This window comes from Rana temporaria, chromosome 8 (assembly GCF_905171775.1).
Source record: "Rana temporaria chromosome 8, aRanTem1.1, whole genome shotgun sequence".
Lineage (NCBI taxonomy): Eukaryota > Metazoa > Chordata > Amphibia > Anura > Ranidae > Rana > Rana temporaria.
In genome coordinates, this window is record NC_053496.1 from 51305812 (window position 1) to 51326560 (window position 20749).

General features: G+C 44.1%; 1 protein-coding gene across 1 annotated transcript in view; it reads right to left on the bottom strand.

Moving 5' to 3' along the window:
• PDE6C (phosphodiesterase 6C) overlaps positions 1–20456 on the bottom strand; it is a 97749-nt gene extending 77293 nt beyond the window's left edge. Inside the window, exon 1 of the mRNA XM_040361769.1 lies at positions 19793–20456. Coding sequence (XP_040217703.1) covers positions 19793–20269 — 477 coding nt within the window. The 5' untranslated portion in view covers positions 20270–20456. The remainder of the gene's footprint in view (positions 1–19792) is intronic.
• Positions 20457–20749: the final 293 nt, after the last annotated feature.

Genomic DNA, 20749 nt, shown 5'->3' on the forward strand with positions numbered 1-20749 from the left:
AAGTTTCGAGGTAAGTGCTTTCTGAATACAGCACTTGCCTCAAAAAATTGCGCTGGCGGATCGTAAATAAGATAGATTACGTGGATCTAAAGATCCGCTGATCTATCTGAATCTAGCCCCATGTGGCTACATCCTTTTTAGTCAGACATGAATGGGAGGAATATTAGGTAAATAACCCCCCATATATTGTCAGATTGCACCGTCACCCTGGAGATGGTTAGAAAATCAACCTCAAAGGGTGTGTTCCTCTGAATAATTTAGGCGTAAAAAAAGAAGGGAAGGAAGATTTTTCCAAAAAGAATAGAATCTCTCACAACAGTCATGGAATTAAATTAATAATAATGATGCCGTCTTCACTGGATAAACCAGCTAGTGATAACCGATGTAGAGAGTTCATGCATTTAATTCTGAATGGGTAAGGTACTGCTGCTAGCCCTACAAGAACAGTGCATATACAGTGCCTTGCGAAAGTATTTGGCCCCCTTTGCGACTTTGCGACCTTTTGCCACATTTCAGGCTTCAAACATAAGGATATAAAAAAATTTTTTTTGAAGAATCAACAACAAGTGGGACACAATCATGAAATGGAACAAAATGTATTGGATATTTCAAACTTTTTTAACAAATAAAAAACTGAAAAATTGGGCGTGCAAAATTATTCAGGCCCCTTAAGTTAATACGTTGTAGCGCCACCTTTTGCTGCGATTACAGCTGTAAGTCGTTTGGTGTATGTCTCTATCAGTTTTGCACATCGAGAGACTGAAATTTTTGCCCATTCCTCCTTGCAAAACAGCTCGAGCTCAGTGAGGTTGGATGGAGCAATAGTAGTCTTTTATATCACATCAAAAAGGGTGATACCTCGCAACATAAAAAAACTTAAAGTGGTTGTTAAGCTATTCTAAGAAGTATGCACCTTTAGCATTGCCTCCTATTGTAGTATCCTCCTCTGTGTGTGATTTATAAAAATAAATGCTCCAAATACCTAATTTCAATGCCGAGATTGCGATCACATGACTGGACAGCTTTCTCCTTTCCTCCTCTGAGAGATGCAGCGGACTGGGCTGAGATCCCCCTGCTGATGTCAGTCTGGAGGGGAGGAGAAGAGAGCTGGCTGGTCATGTGATCACAATCTTGGCTCTTAAATTAGGTATTTACAACATTTATATTTATAAATCATTTACAGAGGGTGACACTGCGATGACAGGCAGTGCGGATGGTGTATACAGGTTAGGTTTATGAGAGCAGCAGGAGAGGAGGGGCGGCTCACACACAGACAGAGAGGGGGGGGACACAGGAGCAGAGAGGAGAACAGATAACAGGCTGCTGATGACAGAGGCACATAAACTGACCACGGTGTCAGGGCTCACCAGCCCTGATACGTTGTGGTCAGTTTACAGAGGGGTGGGGAAAAACTGTCAGGATCAGCCAGGTTTTTTTAGGTAAATTCAGAGAAAGTGACCTATCGCAACCTTGATATAACTAAAGCCTTGTACACACGATCCAATTGTTGGCAGGGGATTTTCTGTTGACCGACTGTTGTCCTAAAATCTGACCGTTAGTACGCTCCTTTTGACAATTCTCCAACTTTTTGCCAACAAATTTTGGATGACATGCTAGTAAATTTTTCGGCGGACAACGGTTGGTTGTCAGATTTTCTGATGGTCAGTATACAAGTCCACCACGCAAAAGTTGAAAGTACAAACACGCATGCTCAGAATCAATGCTCACCAAACACGAAATTAGCAGAATGGGCCCAAAGGGTGGCGCTCAAGTGCTGAAATTCCTCGTAGTACGTCACTACGTTCATGTTTGTTGCACGAAAATTGTGCACCGTTAGTATGCAAGACAAGATCCAGGCCTTAAGACAAAAATCTAACGCTCGGTTGGCCAACAATAGATCATGTGTACGAAGCTTTAGGCATTCTTCCATCCCTAATTACGTTTTTTTTAGATGTTACAGGGGGGCCAAATTAAACAGGACAAGCACTGTGTCATAACATGCTTTAAAATCCACCATTTTTTTTTGGGGGGGGGGGGTTAACAAACGCTTTAAGCCCTTTGTATGACTTTAAATCCAAAATGGAATAAAAATCTTTGCAGATCTTTACATTGGATGTCATACTATAGCTGCCTGATATATTATTTTATAACATGACAAAATGCAACATAATCAGTTAATAATTCTGTTCTCCTTGAAAGGTTTTTGCTGGCGATACTGTGGCACAAATAGGCTTATTGTGCAGTTTTTGGGGGTTTTCTTTTCATTTTTCGTAAAGTGAATCTAAAGACAAAACTGAGCGGAGAGGTGTTAGAAGTCCTAATGAGTAGGGGTGCAACGGATAAAAAAACTCGCGGCTCGGATCGTTCCTCAGATCAGAGTCACGGATCGGATCATTTTTCGTATCAGCAAAAGAAAAGACAAGACAAAGTCCCCACTGTAATATCCACATCTCCCCCACTGTAATATCCACATCTCCCCCACTGTATATATGATTGCAGGCAGATCCACAAACAGTTAAGGCGGGTGATGCCGCTCTAGGGGAGCTCACTTAGGCTGCTGGATGTACCAAGATGGCCGCCTCTCCGGAGCTAGGCCGAAGCCGCGGCCTTTCCTATGGAGCTCAGTCCGCAGAACGCGTGGTGTGTCGATCCAAACATGGTGACCCATTCGGATCACGGATCAATGTTGCACCACTACTAATGAGTCTGATGAGATGGAAGGATAGTGCTAGAAACACAATGTAAAAAGTCCAGATTTGAATTGATTTTGAATCCTGCACCATTAAAAGCCAACACATTTTTTGGGAGTTCATGGGTCCCCATTTATCTGAGATTCGTAAAGTAAAATTAACCTTACACTGGACTATTATGTTTGGAGGGATTGTGAAGTTAATTAAATCAAATGGCTTCAGATGCCTGTTAAGTAGGAACTTTTTTTTTTTGATCACATCCAAAGAAATACATATGTGGTCGTGTTAGGCTCCTTTCACACGGACGGCTGTTTTCCTGCAGATAAAAGCATGTTTATGTTTTGCTGGAATTCAAGACTCCAGGCACAGCGATTAGCTGCATTTGTGCAGTGCTTTTAGCTGCGATTGCGTTTAGCCGCGGCACGATATCGAGCGGGGATCCGACTTGGATCCCTGCCAATACTAAGCACTGTGTCTGGTATGAATATTGAGGGGGAACTCAACGCCAAATTTCAAATAAAAAAACAGCATGGGTTCCCCCTACAGGATCATACCAGGCCCCCCCCTCCTTAACGTGCCAGGCCGCATTCCCTCAACATGGGGGGTAGGTGCTTTGGGACAGAGGGGTGCTTTGTGGCCCCCCATCCCAAAGCACCTGTCCCCATGTTGATGAGGACAGGGCCTCTTCCCGACAACCCTGGCCGTTGGTTGTCGGGGTCTGCGGGAGGGGAGCCTATCGGAATCCGGGAGCCCCCTTTAATAAGGGGCCCCCAGATGCCGGCACCCACCCTAGGTGAATGAGTATGGGGTACATCGTACCTCTATTCATTCACCTGGTGGAAAAAAAATGTAAAAAAAAACACACTAAACAGCCCCGCCCCTCTATTCTTTTGCTCTTTTACGAGGGGGGGCCCTGCTTCTTCGATGTCTTCTGCCGGGGGTCCCGGTCTTCACCACTGTCTGGTTCTCTTCCGCCGGGGGGGTCTCCCGGTCTTCACCGCAGTCTGGTTCTCTTCCGCCGGGGGACCCGCTCTCTTCTTTAGCTCTTTCACGAGGAGGGGCGCACCGGAGCATGATGGGACTGTGACGTCATAAGAGACCTATATAAATCAGTGCGAGCCACGCACATGACATTACAGCGGGAGGAAGCGACGTGTCAACATTGAAGAAGAAGGCAGAAGGCGACAGAAGCCGGGCACCCTCCCTTGTAAAAGAGCTAGAAAAGAGAGCGGGCCCCCGGCAGGAGAGAACCAGACAGCGGTGAAGACCGGGACCCCCCCTCGGTGGAAGAGAACCAGATGGCGGTGAAGACTGGGACCCACCCCGCAGAAGGCGTCGAAGAAGCCCGGTAGGGGGGCGCTCGTAAAAGAGCTAAAGAAAAAAGTGGCCCCCCGGTGGAAGAGAACCAGACGGCGGTTTAGACCGGGACCCCCAGCAGAAGACATCGAAGAAGTAGGGCCCCCCCTCATAAAAGAGCGAAAGAATAGAGGGGGGGCCCCGGAGCTGACTAATAAATTACTTAAAAAATCCTGTGTAGTGTGTTTTTAAAAAAAAAAAATTCCACCAGGTGAATGAATAGGGGTACGATGTACCCCATACTCATTCACCTAGGGTGGGGGGCCGGCATCTGGGGGCCCCCTTTTTAAAGGGGGATCCCGGATTCCGATAAGCTCCCCTCCCGCAGACCCCGACAACCAACAGCCAGGGTTGTCGGGAAGAGGCCCTGTCCTCATCAACATGGGGAAAGGTCCTTTGGGGTGGGGGGCCACAGAGCGCCCCCCTGCCCCAAAGCACCTATCCCCCATGTTGAGGGCATGTGGCCTGGCACGGTTAAGGAGGGGGGGTACTCGCTCGTCCCCACCCCCTTTACTGACCGGCCAGGCTGCTGCTCGGATACAAGGAAAGGAATAAACTTACGGCGGCGTAGCTTAGCGTGTTTAGGCTACGCCGCCGTAAGTTAGCTAGGCAAGTACATGATTCTCAATGTACTTGCCTGCTAATATACAGCGGCGTAGCCTAAAGCGGGCGGGCGTAAGGGCGCCGAATTCAAATGTGTGGAAGGGGGGCGTGTTTAATGTTAATAAGGCTTGACCTTGCGTTTTTGACATTTTGTTGTTACTGCGCATGCGCCGGGCGCCTACATTTCCCAGTGTGCATTGAGGCTAAGTACGCCGCACGAGCCTATTGATTTCGACGTGGACGACGCTATTCGCGGACGACTTACGCAAACGACGTAAAAACGACGTAAAAAATCTCGAATCTCGCGTCTCGAATCTCGCGGCGGGAACGGCGGCCATACTTTAACATTGCTATTCCACCTAATAGATGGAATAACTTTAGGCCTGATAATGCCTTAGGGAAACGACGTAAATCTACTGCGGCGGCCGGGCGTACGTTCGTGAATCGGCATATCAACTCATTTACATATTCTACGCCGACTGCAATGGAAGCGCCACCTAGCGGCCATCCGAAATATTGCAATCTAAGATAGGACGGCGCAAGCCATCGTATCTTAGATTACAAAACTTTCTAATCTAGTGTTTCCTAGAGTACAAGAACTGAGCTACCCATGTTACAGTATATTATCAGGTCAGCCCATGGAAATTAAGCAAATTCCCGCAGGAATTCTCAAATGACGTTAATAAAAAGTGGCCAAAACCACCCCTGCTGCATGCCTTCAGCCTACAGGATTAGTGGCTTCACTCACCATAAGCCCATGTTCACACTGAGGGTGGGTTTGAAATCATGCGAGTTCCGCTGAACTTGCACGATTTCAAACCCGCATTGCAGTCCAACTTTTAGAGCCATTTCAGAGACATCTGTGCGGATTCCTGCACAGATGTCTATTGAAATTGCCCATAAAGTTGTCAAAAGTAGTACAGGAACTACTTTTGTGAATCGGTGTTGCGCCGCAAAGTCGGCGTCACATGGATTCAGATGGTGCCATTTCTGGCAATAGGCAACGTTTTGACATGCGATTTGACATGTCAAATTGGCCGATGTGAATGGGAACTAAGCCTCAGAACATTCAGAAAACTTATCAGACAGCCAACATTAAATTGGAGAACAATTTGGGTACTTTATTAATGCTAATATTATATTGGTCACAGACCACCACTCCAGCTTGGTTAAAAGACATTCACCAGACAAGAATTCTCCAATCTTTGGAAGGTCTTAAAACATCCTTTACCTAGTTCCTGATTATTGTCACAGTAAGTATATTGGGCCAAATCCTCAAAAGGGATACGCAGGCGGAACTGCTGTTCAGCCTGCGTATCCCTGTGCCTATCTTTGGAACTGATCCTCAGAAGCAGTTTTCCAAAGATAGGCAGAAGATCCGACATCTGTAAGAGACTTACACTGTCGGATCTTAGGATGCAGTACCGCATCCGCCGCTGGGGGCATTTCGAGTCGAAATGCCGCTTTGCGTATGCAAATGAGGACTTACGGAGATCCACAAAGCTTTTCAGCTTTGTGTTTTCTGCGTAAGTTTACGCTGGCATACGTAAAATTAGTTCTGCTTTTACAAAGTGTAAACTAGTAACACCTTGTAAAAACAGATCTTTTTTTCGATCGCCGCGTTTTTTTTTAAATTTTGAATTTTTTTTCCCGGCACGTAACTTTTTTTTTACCCGACGCAACTTTATTGTCCCGTCGCAATCCACAAAGCCCGACGTAACGTAATTTCGTGCGCTGCCCGTCGGGAAAATGACGTCACGAGCATGCGCAGTACGGCCGGCGCGGGAGTGCGCCTCATTTAAATTGTCATCGCCCCCTGCAGAAGAGGACCGCCTTGCGCCGGAGACATTTAAGTTACACGGCCTGAAATTTCTAGGTAAGTGCTTTGTGGATCGGGCACTTAGGTAGAAATTTTAAGTCAGTGTAACCTAAATGGGAAAAAATAAGTTAGGCAGGATTTTTGAGGATTTGGCCCATTCTTCTCAGTCTAGTGAGACTTTCTATGTACTGGAGAGACCACAGTGAATTATACTAAGGAGCAAAAGTATCTTCACCTGTTTGCCCACGCAAAGCAAAGAAGCAGATTTTCTTTAAAAGAGAAGTATGGCTTTTAAAGAAAATAAAAAATCGTATTCACCTAAATGGCTACATCACTGATCCAAATTGCAGCTGTCCTCCGCTGCCTCTAAAACCAAGAACTGAGCAATCAAAGACTGCTGATTGCTGTGTAAATGTCACTGGCAGGAAGGGTGTTAACACTAGGAGGCGATCAAGACCCGCTGATTGGCTCCCGCTGTGTCCAATCACAGCGGGAGCAGGGCACCCCCTAAACCGCGTGCACAAAATCACATACATGTATGTGATTATGCGCACCCGGGTCACCCTGTCACAGTAAATGTACAGGCAGGCGTCCCAATACTTTTGGCAATATAGTGTATGCGTGTATCCCCAAAAAGACTTGCAGCTGTGATTGCAGAGAAAGGTGGTTCTACAAAGTATTGACTCCGGGGGGCTGAATACAACACTTTTCACATATTTATTTGTAAAAAATTAAAAAACATTTATAATTTTTCTTCCACTTCACAATTATGTTTTGTATCAATTGGTCCTGCCTCCTAGATTGTAAACTCTAGCAAGCAGAGCCCTTTAATTCCTCTTGTGCCAAATTGTAATGTAACTGTAATGTCTGCCTTCATTTTGTTAAGCACTGTGCAAACTGTTGGCGCTATATAAATCCTGTATAATAATAATGACAAAATGTGGAAAATATCAAGGGGTATGAATACTTTTTCAAGGTATATATACATATATATATATATATATATATATATAGTTGTGGTTTTTTTTTTGCCTAAGAAGGGCTTTAAAAAAGACCTCGAGTCTTCCCTTAGGCGCGGTGGCGGTATAGCGCTGCTATACCGTCGGGATTGCAACGGGATTCGGCCACTAGCGGTGCGGTATTAACCCCCGACTTACGAACGACTTACGTAAACAACGTAAAATTTTCAAAATTCGACGCGGGAACGACGTCCATACTTAACATTGGCTACGCCTCATATAGCAGGGGTAACTTTACGCAGGAAAAAGCCTAACGTAAACGACGTAAAAAAATGCGCCGGCCGGACGTACGTTTCTGAGTCAGCGTATCTACCTAATTAGCATATTCATCGCGTAACTATACGGAAGCGCCACCTAGCGCCCATCGTAAATATGCAGCCTAAGATACGACGGTGTAAGACACTTACGCCGGTCGGATCTTAAGGAAATCTATGCGTAACTGATTCTATGAATCAGTCGCATAGATAAGACGCCGCACACTCAGAGATACGATGGCGTATCCGGGGGTACGCCGTCGTATCTCCTTTCTGAATCTGGCCCTATATGTCTCACCCCCATAATAAACCTAATCATCCCTTTGGCAGGAGGGAACTGCTATGCTAAAAACACATATGAATCCATTTTGAAACAAAGAACTTACCAATGGTGAAATTATAGGAATACATCGTATCTACTAGTCCAAAATCATATTCAGAATATGCTTATTTCCCAAACTTATTTTCATATAGAAAGGTTCTCTTTAATAACACTAATGATTTACAATAGTATAAATTTAAAATTTGTATTCAAATTCATAGTACATTCAACAGCTTGACAAATTTCTTTCAAAAGTACGTCAAAATTTCCTTTGATTTTAACATTCATATTCGGAATCAATGGACTTTACTGAACAAAAATCTGCATACATTGTTAGAAATGTGTTTGTTCAACCAAAATTTTCCATCCTGCTCCTCGGAATTTCCTTTTCTTTTAACATTACATTTTGGAATGAATGGCCTTTACTGAACAAAAACCTACATGCAAGTTAGAAATTTGTTTGTTCAACCCAAATTTTCCATCCTGCTCCTCCGAAATTTCTTGCCACTGTGGTTGAAAATTATTGTCAATTTGACCACACTATTTAAAAATCAAATGAACATTCTTAAAATGTTGATCAAAATTCTACTATTGTACAGCCTGCCTAACCCTATACAGATTTCTGTGACCAATTTCCCCAGACATGTGGCCTCTTTAGATGACAAGGCCCCTTTCACACTGATGGACCGATCGGGTCTACCTGTCAGTTTTTTAGGCAGACCCAATTGGACCATCCATTACTCTGTATGGAGTGGTGGATGTCAGTGGACATGAATGAATAAATAACTGTAAAGCGCTACAAATGCAAACGAAATCACCTCAATGCGCTTGCAGCCAGTGTCTGCCTGTGTCTTCAGAAGAGATGGGTCTTAAGCTTCTTCCTGAAGGCCAGATGGGTTTCTTCCAAGCGGATGTTCGCAGGTAGAGTATTCCATAGCCGGGGTCCTTTGGCTGCGAACATGTATCCGCTGACACCAGCAGAACACTACCCAAGGACACCTCAATGCGGATGCGTGAGATCAGGCCAGCAAGGTTTCTCTCCCCTGCAGGCCTCTGAAATATTTAAGTGGGATGGTTGTGGCAAATGTGCTGTAAATCCATACATTTACCGTATTTATTGGCGTATACCGCGCACTTTTTTGCCCTGGGCAAAATCGTGGGTGCGCGATATACGCCGATACCCGCTTTCCCGCGCCGAGTTTGAATACTGCACCGACATATACCGAGCGCAGTACACTCGTGTATAGTCGGGCAGTCTCGGCTCCTCTCGCGCTGACGTCCTGGATGTACAGCACGTCAGCGCGAGAGTAACCGAGCCTGCCCGACCATACACGAGTGTACTGCGCTCTGTATATGTCGGCGCAGTATTCAAACTCTGCGCGGGAAACGAGCGGGGAGGACGCTGCAGGAGGACGCTGGACCCGACGAAGAGGACACCCGAAGCCGCAGACGGACCCGACGAGGCCGCCGATGGACGCCGCGCAAGACACCAAAACTGTAAGTACAAAAAATCTTTTTTCCACAGGAATTTCGGGCAACTTTAGGGGTGCGCGCTATACGCGGGAGCGCGCTATACCCCAATAAATACGGTACTTGTATATTACTAGCATGCTGGCAACAGTGGTGTACATGAACATTTGTTTCCTGCTATCTTTTACTGAACTACTTTTTTATATGCAATTGTAAGCCTAATAGAAAAAACTTGTTTAAGCCTGTCGCATTGTTCAGTATTTTCCTAGTATTCTAGGTGAACACATGTTTGAAACCTGCAAGCCCCCAAGTCATGACAATTCATCCATGCTGTCATGTGCCAAGACTCTTATCCAAAGTATGAAAAACTTTCCTAACACAAGTGCAGAGATGGGCCACCTAAAAAGCAAACACATCATAGTGTATTGTACATCATGTCACTGCTCCCATTGCTGGGCCTTCAACTGGCTACTTTGATGGTAATTCCATGTCACAGCAGATGTGGCTAGTTGTGATGGTTCAACAGCTTTATCCTCTTTCAGGGTATTCTTGTCCTAGAAAATTACAGTTAGTTCTCACTAGCTGTTTATCTGGGTCAGTAACATTCTAAGGACAGCCTTGGAAGGTGCTAAACACAGGGGAACAAGTAAGAAAGCAACTACTAAGCTCTAACAACACAACTATATTCACAGACTATGTGACCTAGATCCAATTGCATAGGCCCTCACATCAAATAATGGTTGTTAATAAACCTTAAGGAAATTGTGCCAATCAAATTGAAACATGAACAGGCAAATTATGTATCAGTCATCCGCAGAGCTTTGAGGGAGGGTCTTAAAGGGGCATTAAATACCAGGATTGCATTACATACAGAGTGCAGAGCTGTCACTTATAAACACATGCCCAGATTCAGTAAGATTTGCGCATAAATTACGGAGGCACAGGGCAACGATTTTGCCCTGCGCCCCCGCAAATTTGCGCCGCTGCACTCGATTCACGGAGCAGCTACGTAATTTGCGAGGGCGCGCCGGCAAAATTGCCCGGCGTAAGCGTGCGCAATTTAAATGATCCCGCAGGGGGCGGGAATCATTTAAGTTAGGCGCGTTCCCGCGCCGATCGTAAAGCGCATGCGCCGTCGGGAAACTTTCCCGACGTGCATTGCGGCAAATGACGTCGCAAGGACGTCATTTGCTTCAAAGTGAACGTGAATGGCGTCCAGCGCCATTCACGAATCACTTACCCAAACGACGCAAGATTCAAATATCGTGACGCGGGAACGACGGGTATCCTTTAGCATTGGCTGCCCCTACTATTAGAAGGGGCAGTCTTACGCTAAACACGCCGTACGGAAACGACGTAACTTGCGTACGCAGGGCTCGCGCAACATTGTGAATCGGTGTTAGTATGCAATTTGCATACTATACACTGAGCACAATGGGAGCGCCCCCTAGCGGGCATCGCACGAATGCAGCCTATGGTTACACAGGCGCAATTGCTTACTGAATCTGGGCCACAGAAACCAGACTTCTGTGTTTACAAGTGATTGTGGTGAGCATGCACCAAAGGGTCTGAGCCAGAGGTGGTGGAACTGAGTTCCCCCAAGTTCCCCCTGAAAAAAAGCCCTGGATAGGAAAGTATGATTGATCTCATTTACAACTTCTTTAAGTTAAAAACACCTGCCTGATTGGATACACATTGAATGGGTTGTTTATTACGATTTTAATGTGTATAGCCAGCTTAATTTTTTTGCTGTATGTGTTCTGATAGAAAGTTTCAATTTTTTTTCTGGCCTGGAGATACAGTTGGAAATGATAGGCTATGACCCGGATTCACGTAGAATGGTGTATCTTTGTGCGGGCGTAACGTATCCTATTTACGTTACGCCTCCGCAACTTTTACAGGCAAGTTCCGTATTCTCAAACGAAAGTTGCGGCTGCGTAGCTTAAATAGGCCAGCGTAAGCCCGCCTAATTCAAATGTGGTAGATGTGGGCGTGTGTTATGTAAATTTTATGTGACCCAACGTAAATGACGCTTTTTACAAGAGGCGCATGCGCCGTCCGTGAAAGTATCCCAGTGCGCATGCTCCAAATTAACCCGCAAGAAGCCAATGCTTTCAAGTGAACGTAAATGACGCCCAGCCCTATTCGGAAACGACTTACGCAAACAACGTAAAATTTTCAAAATTCGACGCAGGAACGACGTCCATACTTAACATTGGTACACCGCATGTACGCCTCATATAGCAGGGGTAACTTTACGCCGGGAAAAGCCTAACGTAAACAGCGTATCTGTACTGCGTCGGCCGGGCATACGTTCGTGAATTTGCGTATCTAGCTGATTTACATATTTCTAGGCGTAAATCAGCGTACACGCCCCTAGCGGCCAACGTAAATATGCAGTTAAGATCCGACGGCGTAAGAGACTTACGCCGGTCGAATCTAATACAAATCTATGCGTAACTGATTCTAAGAATCAGGCGCATATATACGACCGCTCAGACTCAGGGATACGACGGCGTATCTGGAGATACGCCATTGTATCTCCTTTGAGAATCTGGGCCTATGTCTTTAAAGTATGGGAACTATCCTCTTAGTTGTAACCAGGAAGGGTGTCTCTGCTGGAAGATTACCAGTCACCTACTGTTCTAGTGAGAACTATACAATTTTGGATTTTCCATTACTTTCTCTTCCAATGATAATGGTCAACAAGACAAACTGAGAGACTGAATCTCAAAAAGATCAATAAAACCTGACAGGAGTTCTAACTCGTCTTCACCCTGTCCAAAAATAAAAGCAAAGGTTTTGACTTTAAAGTCACTATAGTAAACGTTCCAAGCAAAGCATACCCTGTAAAAGAAGAAAATATACACTTATGCCGCGTACACACGATCGGACATTCCGACATCAAAACCGTGGATTTTTTTCCGACGGATGTTCGCTCAAACTTGTCTTGCATACACACGGTCACACAAATGTTGTCGGAAATTGCAAACGTCAAGAACGCGGTGATGTACAACACTACGAGGAGCCGAGAAAAATGAAGTTCAATGATTCAGAGCATGCGTCGAATTGATTCCGAGCATGCGTATAATTTTTGTGCGTTGAATTGTGTACACACGGTCGGAATTTCCGACAACTTTTGTTGTTGGAAATTTTGAGAACTAGCTCTTAAATTTTTGTTGTCGGAAATTCCGACAGCAAATGTCCGATGGAGCATACACATGGTTGGATTTTCCTACAACAAGCTCACATCGAACATTTGTTGTCGGAAATTCCGACAGTGTGTACGCAGCATTACAATACTTCTACTATCACCCACAAAACTAAACGTTGCTCTGTTTTTGAGGAATGATCCATGAAATCTGCTGGGAAATTGACACTTTTGAATCTCCGAGGTCCCCCACAGCTCTCACTCCTGCTGGCCTCTATGACATTACTGTCTCCTACAATGCAATGAAGGACAGTAGGCGGAACTACAGAGAACTGTGGGAAATCCAAAAGGTCAGCATGTTGGTTTCCAAGCAAAACTTGGGGGACCATTCCTCACAAAACGGATTAGGTAAGTAAGTACCGTCTTCATTTACAGGGTAGGTGTCATGGATATGCAATAAAGTGTGGCAGCTTACCTGTCTCCATGTGTTCATTAGAGACCTCACTCTCTTTCTGGCTGTCTTTTATCACCTCTCCTTCCTGTATGGCTCCACCCCAGGCCATCCCAGGAAGCCTATATTAACTGTTGCACTGCAGGTCTGCTTTGCTGTTCAACTTTGTTTGTTAGCTGTTCCTGTCTGCCGTGTGATACGTTAACCTTTCTGTGTACCGATTTTGGCTCGTCCCTGACTACTCTTGTTTGCCTGTTACCCTGACCTTTTGGCCTGTCCCTTGGTTACCCTTGTCTGCTTGTTGCCCTGGCCTCGGCGTACCCATCACCGTCCCTTGTGTTCTCAGTGGCTGCTTCCCCTCTCTCCCTACGGAGCGTGACCCCAGGGGTCGCGACCTGGGTTCAGCTGCAGCGAAGGCCATCCTCACCACTAGAGGCTCTGGTGAACACCAAGCTGGGTCTTAGACTCCACGCCCTGGGGAATCTTGGGCTCACGCTTCCTCTCTGTTTGCAGAAGTCGGCTATAGGGGTCACTACCCTGTGGTGCATCCCTGACCCCAACAGGGTGCACGTGTCACCTGGCCACAGGTGACCTGACAGTAGGTTTTGTTAGAAAACCTTACTATAGCAACAACATAGCTTTAAAAAGTTGTTCATTTTTCTTTTTGAGAATAGAGTGACCAAAGAAATGTATTTTTCCATCATATCTAAAAATCTCTACTTGAGAACACAAGCATTTCCTTTGGTTAAAACATTCTTAATCTTTAAAGCGGATCTCCACCCTAAAGGGGAAGCTCTGCTTATTTGCACCCCTCCCTCCACTGCCACATTTTGATTTTTTTTGGGGGGGGGGGGAGTACCTGGTTTTGACCGCTCCCACTTCTGGTGATCTGAGCCCCCCTCCTTCCCCCACAGTTTTCTGGGACACATCACAGGTCCCAGAAGACTACGGGAGTATTCACAAGGCTTAGCGTGACTCGCGCATGCGCAGTAGCAAGGCTTCACTTCCTTTTTCCCTTACTAGAGACGTTGGTGCCTGCACCTGCAGCCGATTGAAAAATCAGTTTGGGTGAGGACATCGCTGAATCCCTGGACAGGTAAGTGTCCTATACAGCATTAAAAGTCAGAAGCTACAGTATTTGTAGCTACTGACTTTACATTTTTTGGGGGGAGCACCTCTTTAAGTGTTACCTCCTTTATGGCCTAGCTGTTGCAAGAGATGTTGAAAATATTGTAACTATCACAGCTGAAGTACAAGAGTTGCTGAATACCAGGCCGTATTTGTAAGACATAGCTCCTCTCCGCTATAAAATCCTTAAGCCCAAATTATGCCTCTCTATATAAAATACTAGGTCATGTATGTGAAAGAGGAGCTCTCAGCCCTCCTTTTTATACATTACAACAGAAGTCTCCAAACTTTCTAACCAAAGGGCCAGTTTACTGTATTTCAGGCTTAAGGGGGGCCGGACTGTGGCCAGTGGGAGTAGAAATTGTCCTGGCATCAGTAGGAGTAAACAATGCATATTCGGTATTAGGGGGAGGAATAGTGCCTGCCCTATCGTTGGTGTCAGTGGGAGGAATAGTGCCCCATCGTTGGTGTCTGTGAGAGGAACCATTAAAAGGGAGCCCTTGATTATTTGATCATTGCAAAACAGACAGTTACTGATTTGGGTCAAGCATGCAGGATAGGTGATGGCATTATTCTGTCTTGATTCTTACACTTGCACACTGTCAGGGATTTTGTAGGATTAGAGTCAGGTGTATGATTAACCAATTATAACAAGCAGGGGCTAATGATCATCAATTTCATATGCAGGGTGAAACACAGTCCTTAACTGAAACAGAAACAGCTGTGTAGGAGGCTTAAAACTGAGCACGGAACAGCCAAACTCTGCTACTAAGGTGAGGTTGTTAAAAAAGTTTCATGTCACAGGTCATACACCATGGCAAGAAAGAGCACAGCAAAAAGACACAAGCTAGTTATACTGCATCAGCAAGTTCTCTCAGGCAAAGATTTCAAAGCAGACTGGGGTTTCAAGATGTGCTGTTCAAGCACAAGAAAATGGACAAATGTTGAGGACCATAGACGCAGTGGTCGGCCAAGCAAACTTGCAGATGCATCAGATGAAAACCACATATTGTCCAGCAGTGCCATCAGCACACAACTTGCAGAAACCAGTGGGACCTAGGTACACCCATCTACTGTTTAGAGAAGTCTGTCAAGAAATGGTCTTCATGGAAAAATTGTGGCCAAAAAGCTATACATTTGACCTGGAAACAAGGCTAAGTGACTCAACTCTGCATGAAAACATAGGAACTGGGATGCAGAAAAATGACAGCAGGTGCTCTAGACTGATGAGTCAAAATATGAAATATTGGCTGCAGCAGGAGGCAGGTTGTTCACTAAAGGGCTGGAGAGGGGTACAATTATGAGTGTCAACAGGCAAGGATGAAGCATGGTGGAGGTTCCTTGCACTCATGGGGCTGCATTTCTGCAAATGGAGTTGGAGATTTGGTCAGGACCAATGGTGTCCTCAATGCTGAGAAATTCAGGCAGATACTTATCCATCATGCCATACCATCAGGGAGGCATGTGATTGGCCCCAAATTTATTTTGCAGCAGAACAACAACCCCAAACATACAGCCAAAGTCATTAAGAACTATTTTCAGTGTTAAGAAGAACAAGGAGCCCTGGAAGTGATGTTTTTTTCCCCCCACAGAGCTCTGATCTCAACATCATTGAGTCTGTCTGGGATTACACAAATAGACAGAAGGATTTTGAGGCAGCCAACATCCACAAAAGATCTGTGGTTAGTTCCCCAAGATGTTTGGCACAACCTATCTGCCAAGCACTGTGGGTACCTAGAAGAATGGATGCTGGTTTGAAGCCAAGGGGTCGTCACACCAAATATTTATTTGATTTGGATTTCTCTTCTGTTCATTTACTTTCCATTTTGTTAATTCATAAAAAATAAACTATTAATACTTCTATTCTGTTACTAAAACTTTTGCACAGTACTATATATATATATATATATATATATATATATATATATATATATAAGAAGGCCAGTATGGTGGCCTGAGTTTATGGGAGGAGCCCGGAGGGTATTTAAGCAGCCCACTCACACATGCTCTTTGTCGGTTCAGTGTGCGGTACTACACGTCACTGGGCCGACTCTTCCCAGCTCACCTCATGTCCGTGAGTCTGAGCATTCAATCGCATTCGACACCCTCCCGCCCTTCCTATTTTCAGGGCACTTCTCAGCATATTCTTCTTCAATTAACTACCCATTACTTACCTTGGGTATGCCCCCTTTTCTTGGCATACTGACCAGACCACCAAGGCACACTTCAGGTCTATTTATGTTGTAAGTCTTGTCACGTGTTTATGTGATCCACATCTCTCTCGGTCAGAGGGTAATGACCATAAATATATATATATATATATATATATATATGTATATATATATATATATATATATACACGGTATATCTATATAGATATACCGTATATGTATATACATTGGTCAAAACACACAATTTTTGTGATCACTTGATGACCCTCACCAAACTGGAAACTGCCCACCATCAGCGCATTCCTTTCTTTTAAACTCATCTAAGAACTTCCTCTTCCTGCTCATTAATTTCTAGAGACAGCTTTTCTACTAAATGTCTTATTTCAGGTTGCAGATAGTGTGTGTCAACCTGATATAAACATACATTTTACACTAGCTGAATTGAAAGGAATGGCTTTTAAAGGAAGAGCTAAGAAGTACTTTTGATTGTTTGCTTGCTACATATACTTGTTTTTATCATGTGTGTTATGTTGACTTGACAAGCAAAATACTCAACCTATTTTTATTTTTTTCATCTTAGTTATGTTTGATCTGCCCCCCTTTCTCATTGACATTATGGGTGATGAGCACATGTTTTCTTGGCAGTAAATGCAGTACAGAGATATCTCTGTCCTCATAACACCCTTAGTACTCTGAAATGTAGATCACATCTAATCGATGTGAACATTTTGTGACAGACTGTCAACAAGAGAGTCCCGAACAGGGGAGGGCTGGCAGGGGGGGCAGGGTGGAAATCTCCCCTCGGGCTGGTGACACTATGCACAGCCACCGGCCACCACTACCAAATGCTGTTTTTGCAGAGCAGGAATATGCCTGCTGGAGCTCTGTTAACACAGGTCACGGCAGTTGCTCACCTTCCACTGTGAAGCCGTGCCTGTGTCAGCTCCGAGGTAGATGGCTGCAGAGCTGAGCTATGTCTCGTCTCACACATAGCTCAGCCTCAGCGCACACCAGTGCTGACATCCCCTTCTCTCTCTGCACAGACACAAGGAAAGATAGAGCTCATCTGCTCCTTCTCCTTCTGAGTCTGCCCTGCCCACACTCCCTGGGCATGTGTGGGCACTGGACAGGAAGTTTGAACCCAAAAAAGCATCAGACAGCCTGCCTGAACCTCAGCCTCCATTCTGGAAAGCTCACCCTTTCTAGTCTCTCCTGCCTCCCAGTGTATAAAAAGGGGTGCTCTGTGTCCTTTGTTAAAGGGAAGGGGGCAGGCTTTAGTGAGCAGAGACCCTCTTTACACAATAGTCCACAGCATGCACCCTTAAATTAAGTTTCCCAGAACACCCCTTACTTTAGATCTGATGTATATGGGGTCTGTGTGGACTCTGACGTAAGGGGAGGCCTCTGTGCGCACTCTGATGTAAGGGGAGGCCTCTGTGCAGACTCTGATGTAAGGGGAGGCCTCTGCGCGGACTCTTGTGATCATGAAAAATCTTAGACTGTTTTCCTCGATCCATCACTTTTCCACGCTCTATGGGCCATTTGACTGGACTTGCCCCCCAGGCCTAAGGCTGCCAGCCCTCCCCTGGTCCCGAAGGTATGACTATAAATTGTAGGGCTCTGGTGCAATGCTCAAACCAGAGCCCTTTAAAAAATCTCATACACGATCCTTCAATTGCTTCATTTAGCTCTTGAAGCCTCTTCAACAATATTGGGTAAATGTGCATTATTTACAAGCTCCAAGAGCAGACTAGAGGATAGAAAAACTGTTATGAAGGAAATACAAATGTTCTATTCTGTACAGGATTTGACATGATGGCATAGTAGTGAACAAGCAGTAGCAATATCCTCGGGCCCTAAAGAAGTGTTTGTCTTTGTACTTCTTGTAATGCTGTTATAAAAAGAATTCTGGGTTTTACCAAAAATAGATGCCAGAGAACTATTTCGCAAACTTATCTCCTGTCAACACATTATATATTGGGAATACATGCATAATCAGACCTACCTAAGATTGTGGTGCATCTCACTGTTTTAAGTGTAATAACCAATAGCCAACATCCAAATTACAATTGTCATTATCAATTAGAAGATGATTTTTGAGTAGTTCCTCTGGGCTGATGCCCTTTCTAAATACTCTTTACAAAACGTTATTGAATAAGCTCTAAAATAAATAATATATTTATCAATTCACCATTGCACCCTTAAATCAAATTATAACACGAACCTGCAGTTATTAAAGTGTAAAACCCCAGGGAATACAAGTTGCAAAATACTTTATGTAAGTAACTTTAAGGTTGTGTTAGCCAAGCCTAATAGATAAAAAAAAAAAAAAAAGAGTATGCCGGGGAAATTATTTTAACTCTGATGCCTGTGATCTGATACATGAATAAGATGATAAAAGCCAATAGCATAGCAACTGAGTAGCTGAATTAGCAACTACCACAAAGCCCATAGCTTTTTCGGGGCAATTGTAGCTACTGTTCAAGACATTTTATATGTTATACTGATAGATGGTGTGACACTGTGATTTACATATTGCACTGGTGTTCACAGAAATTGCTATGTTGTTATAAAGACCTGCATTTTGGCTGTCTAAATTTTAAACCCTCATTAACTTTTTTCTATTTGTTTCAATACACCTTACTACATCTGATTACTCAGAATCCCATTCTTTATAATAGTCCCTGCTCCCACTTTTAAGCTTGATTGCCCTACACTGTACGTGCCAAGCTCAAAAAAAGTACATAAGCTTTTTCTCAGTGTTTTCAGGCATTTTTGGTTCCATGGACTTCAATAGGGGCACCTGTAAATGTGTATTACATACGTTTTCATGTGTTTTTGAAGTTCTTTCCTCCTCTTGCTCAGCCCAGGAAACAAGCTCCTGAAGCTTGATTCAAATGCAGAAGTTCCTGAAATACACCTAAAAAAGTGCTCCAAAATCACCAGAAATACGCACTGCTCAGGTGTGAATGCAGGCTAAGATAGTTAGCCCCAGTGGCTCGGTCACTAACATAAACAGTACAGAGATATGTGTATTCCTAATATCTCCACAGATAGTAGCAATTGCCTCATTTCTAGAACATTGAACAATTATGTCCAAACACTTCCTGCCCTTACATGTTAAAGTAACATTTTTTGATCAACCTGTTCAGCAAATATCAGGCCATGGAAGACCTGCCTTAGACATACAATATTAGTCCAGACCTAAAAACATGGTTCTTTTACCCCTTTTACAGGATATTCACTGTGAACAAGTTTCGTAAACAAACACATTCTTTTATTCTATAAAATAGATGTAAAACGTCTAAAAAGCCACTTTCTAATCAATTTCTGTGATTGTCTTAGACTAACCACCTACCTTTTTCACATCAGGTACATTAAAGGTCTTCTTTGTGTGAGCCGTCCATCCCACAATACCAATGTCTAAAGGAAAAACAATTTCACCCTCCGGAGTCACAAAATTATCTTCATATTTTGAGTCCTTGGTGACATTGAAGAGCCTAGTAGCCAACTCTGGAATCCCGTTCCGAGATCTGTATATGAAGAAACTACAGTAGCTAGCCTGAATAAGAAGTGCCAGCCTTTGGAGGACTCTATGAATGGCTTTCTCCACATTACTGGCATCTTCTGTCTCCCTCAACACCTCCATCAAAATGTCGGCTTCTTCCAGTTTTGCCAGCTCTTGGAATGAAACTCCATCTTTGAGGTCCTGCTGTTTGTGGTTAAACAAAGATGACACAGCCTCACCTCTCAACTTCCTATCAAAATATTCCTTGGCAAACTGAGGATTGTTTTCCAAGTATTTTTCAACATCTTCTTTCTTTAAATCCCCCATCTTCTTCTCGATTGATTCTCAACAAAGCATGGCTTTTATTTACAATTATAATGTTTAACTACCGACCACAAACTTCATAGCATATTGGTCATTCTGTCCATCTTCTATACACTTGTGTATTTTTGAGAGCTTAAAAAAACCTGGCCAAGCCTCTTGAAGTCTGACAGAAGGCACTGGCTTAGTGTCTTCTTAGTGCAGGATTCTGAAGATGGCTAATTGAACAGATGTCAGAACACTAAACCCCTGGTGTGCTTTTAGCTTCTAAATCCCAGAAGAATGATTTTAGACAGATCAATCTGTTTTTAGATCAAATTGTGCTCCTGTGTAAGGTTGTCATGTAAACCATGCATCTTGTTTTCAGCCATTATTTAATTCAGGAGTTACAGTAGGTGGGGTCCCACAGCTGACTTAGGTATTTGTGAATGGAAGACGTAATCACATATTAGAAAGCCAAATCCTTTAACAGAAGGAGGTTAATTG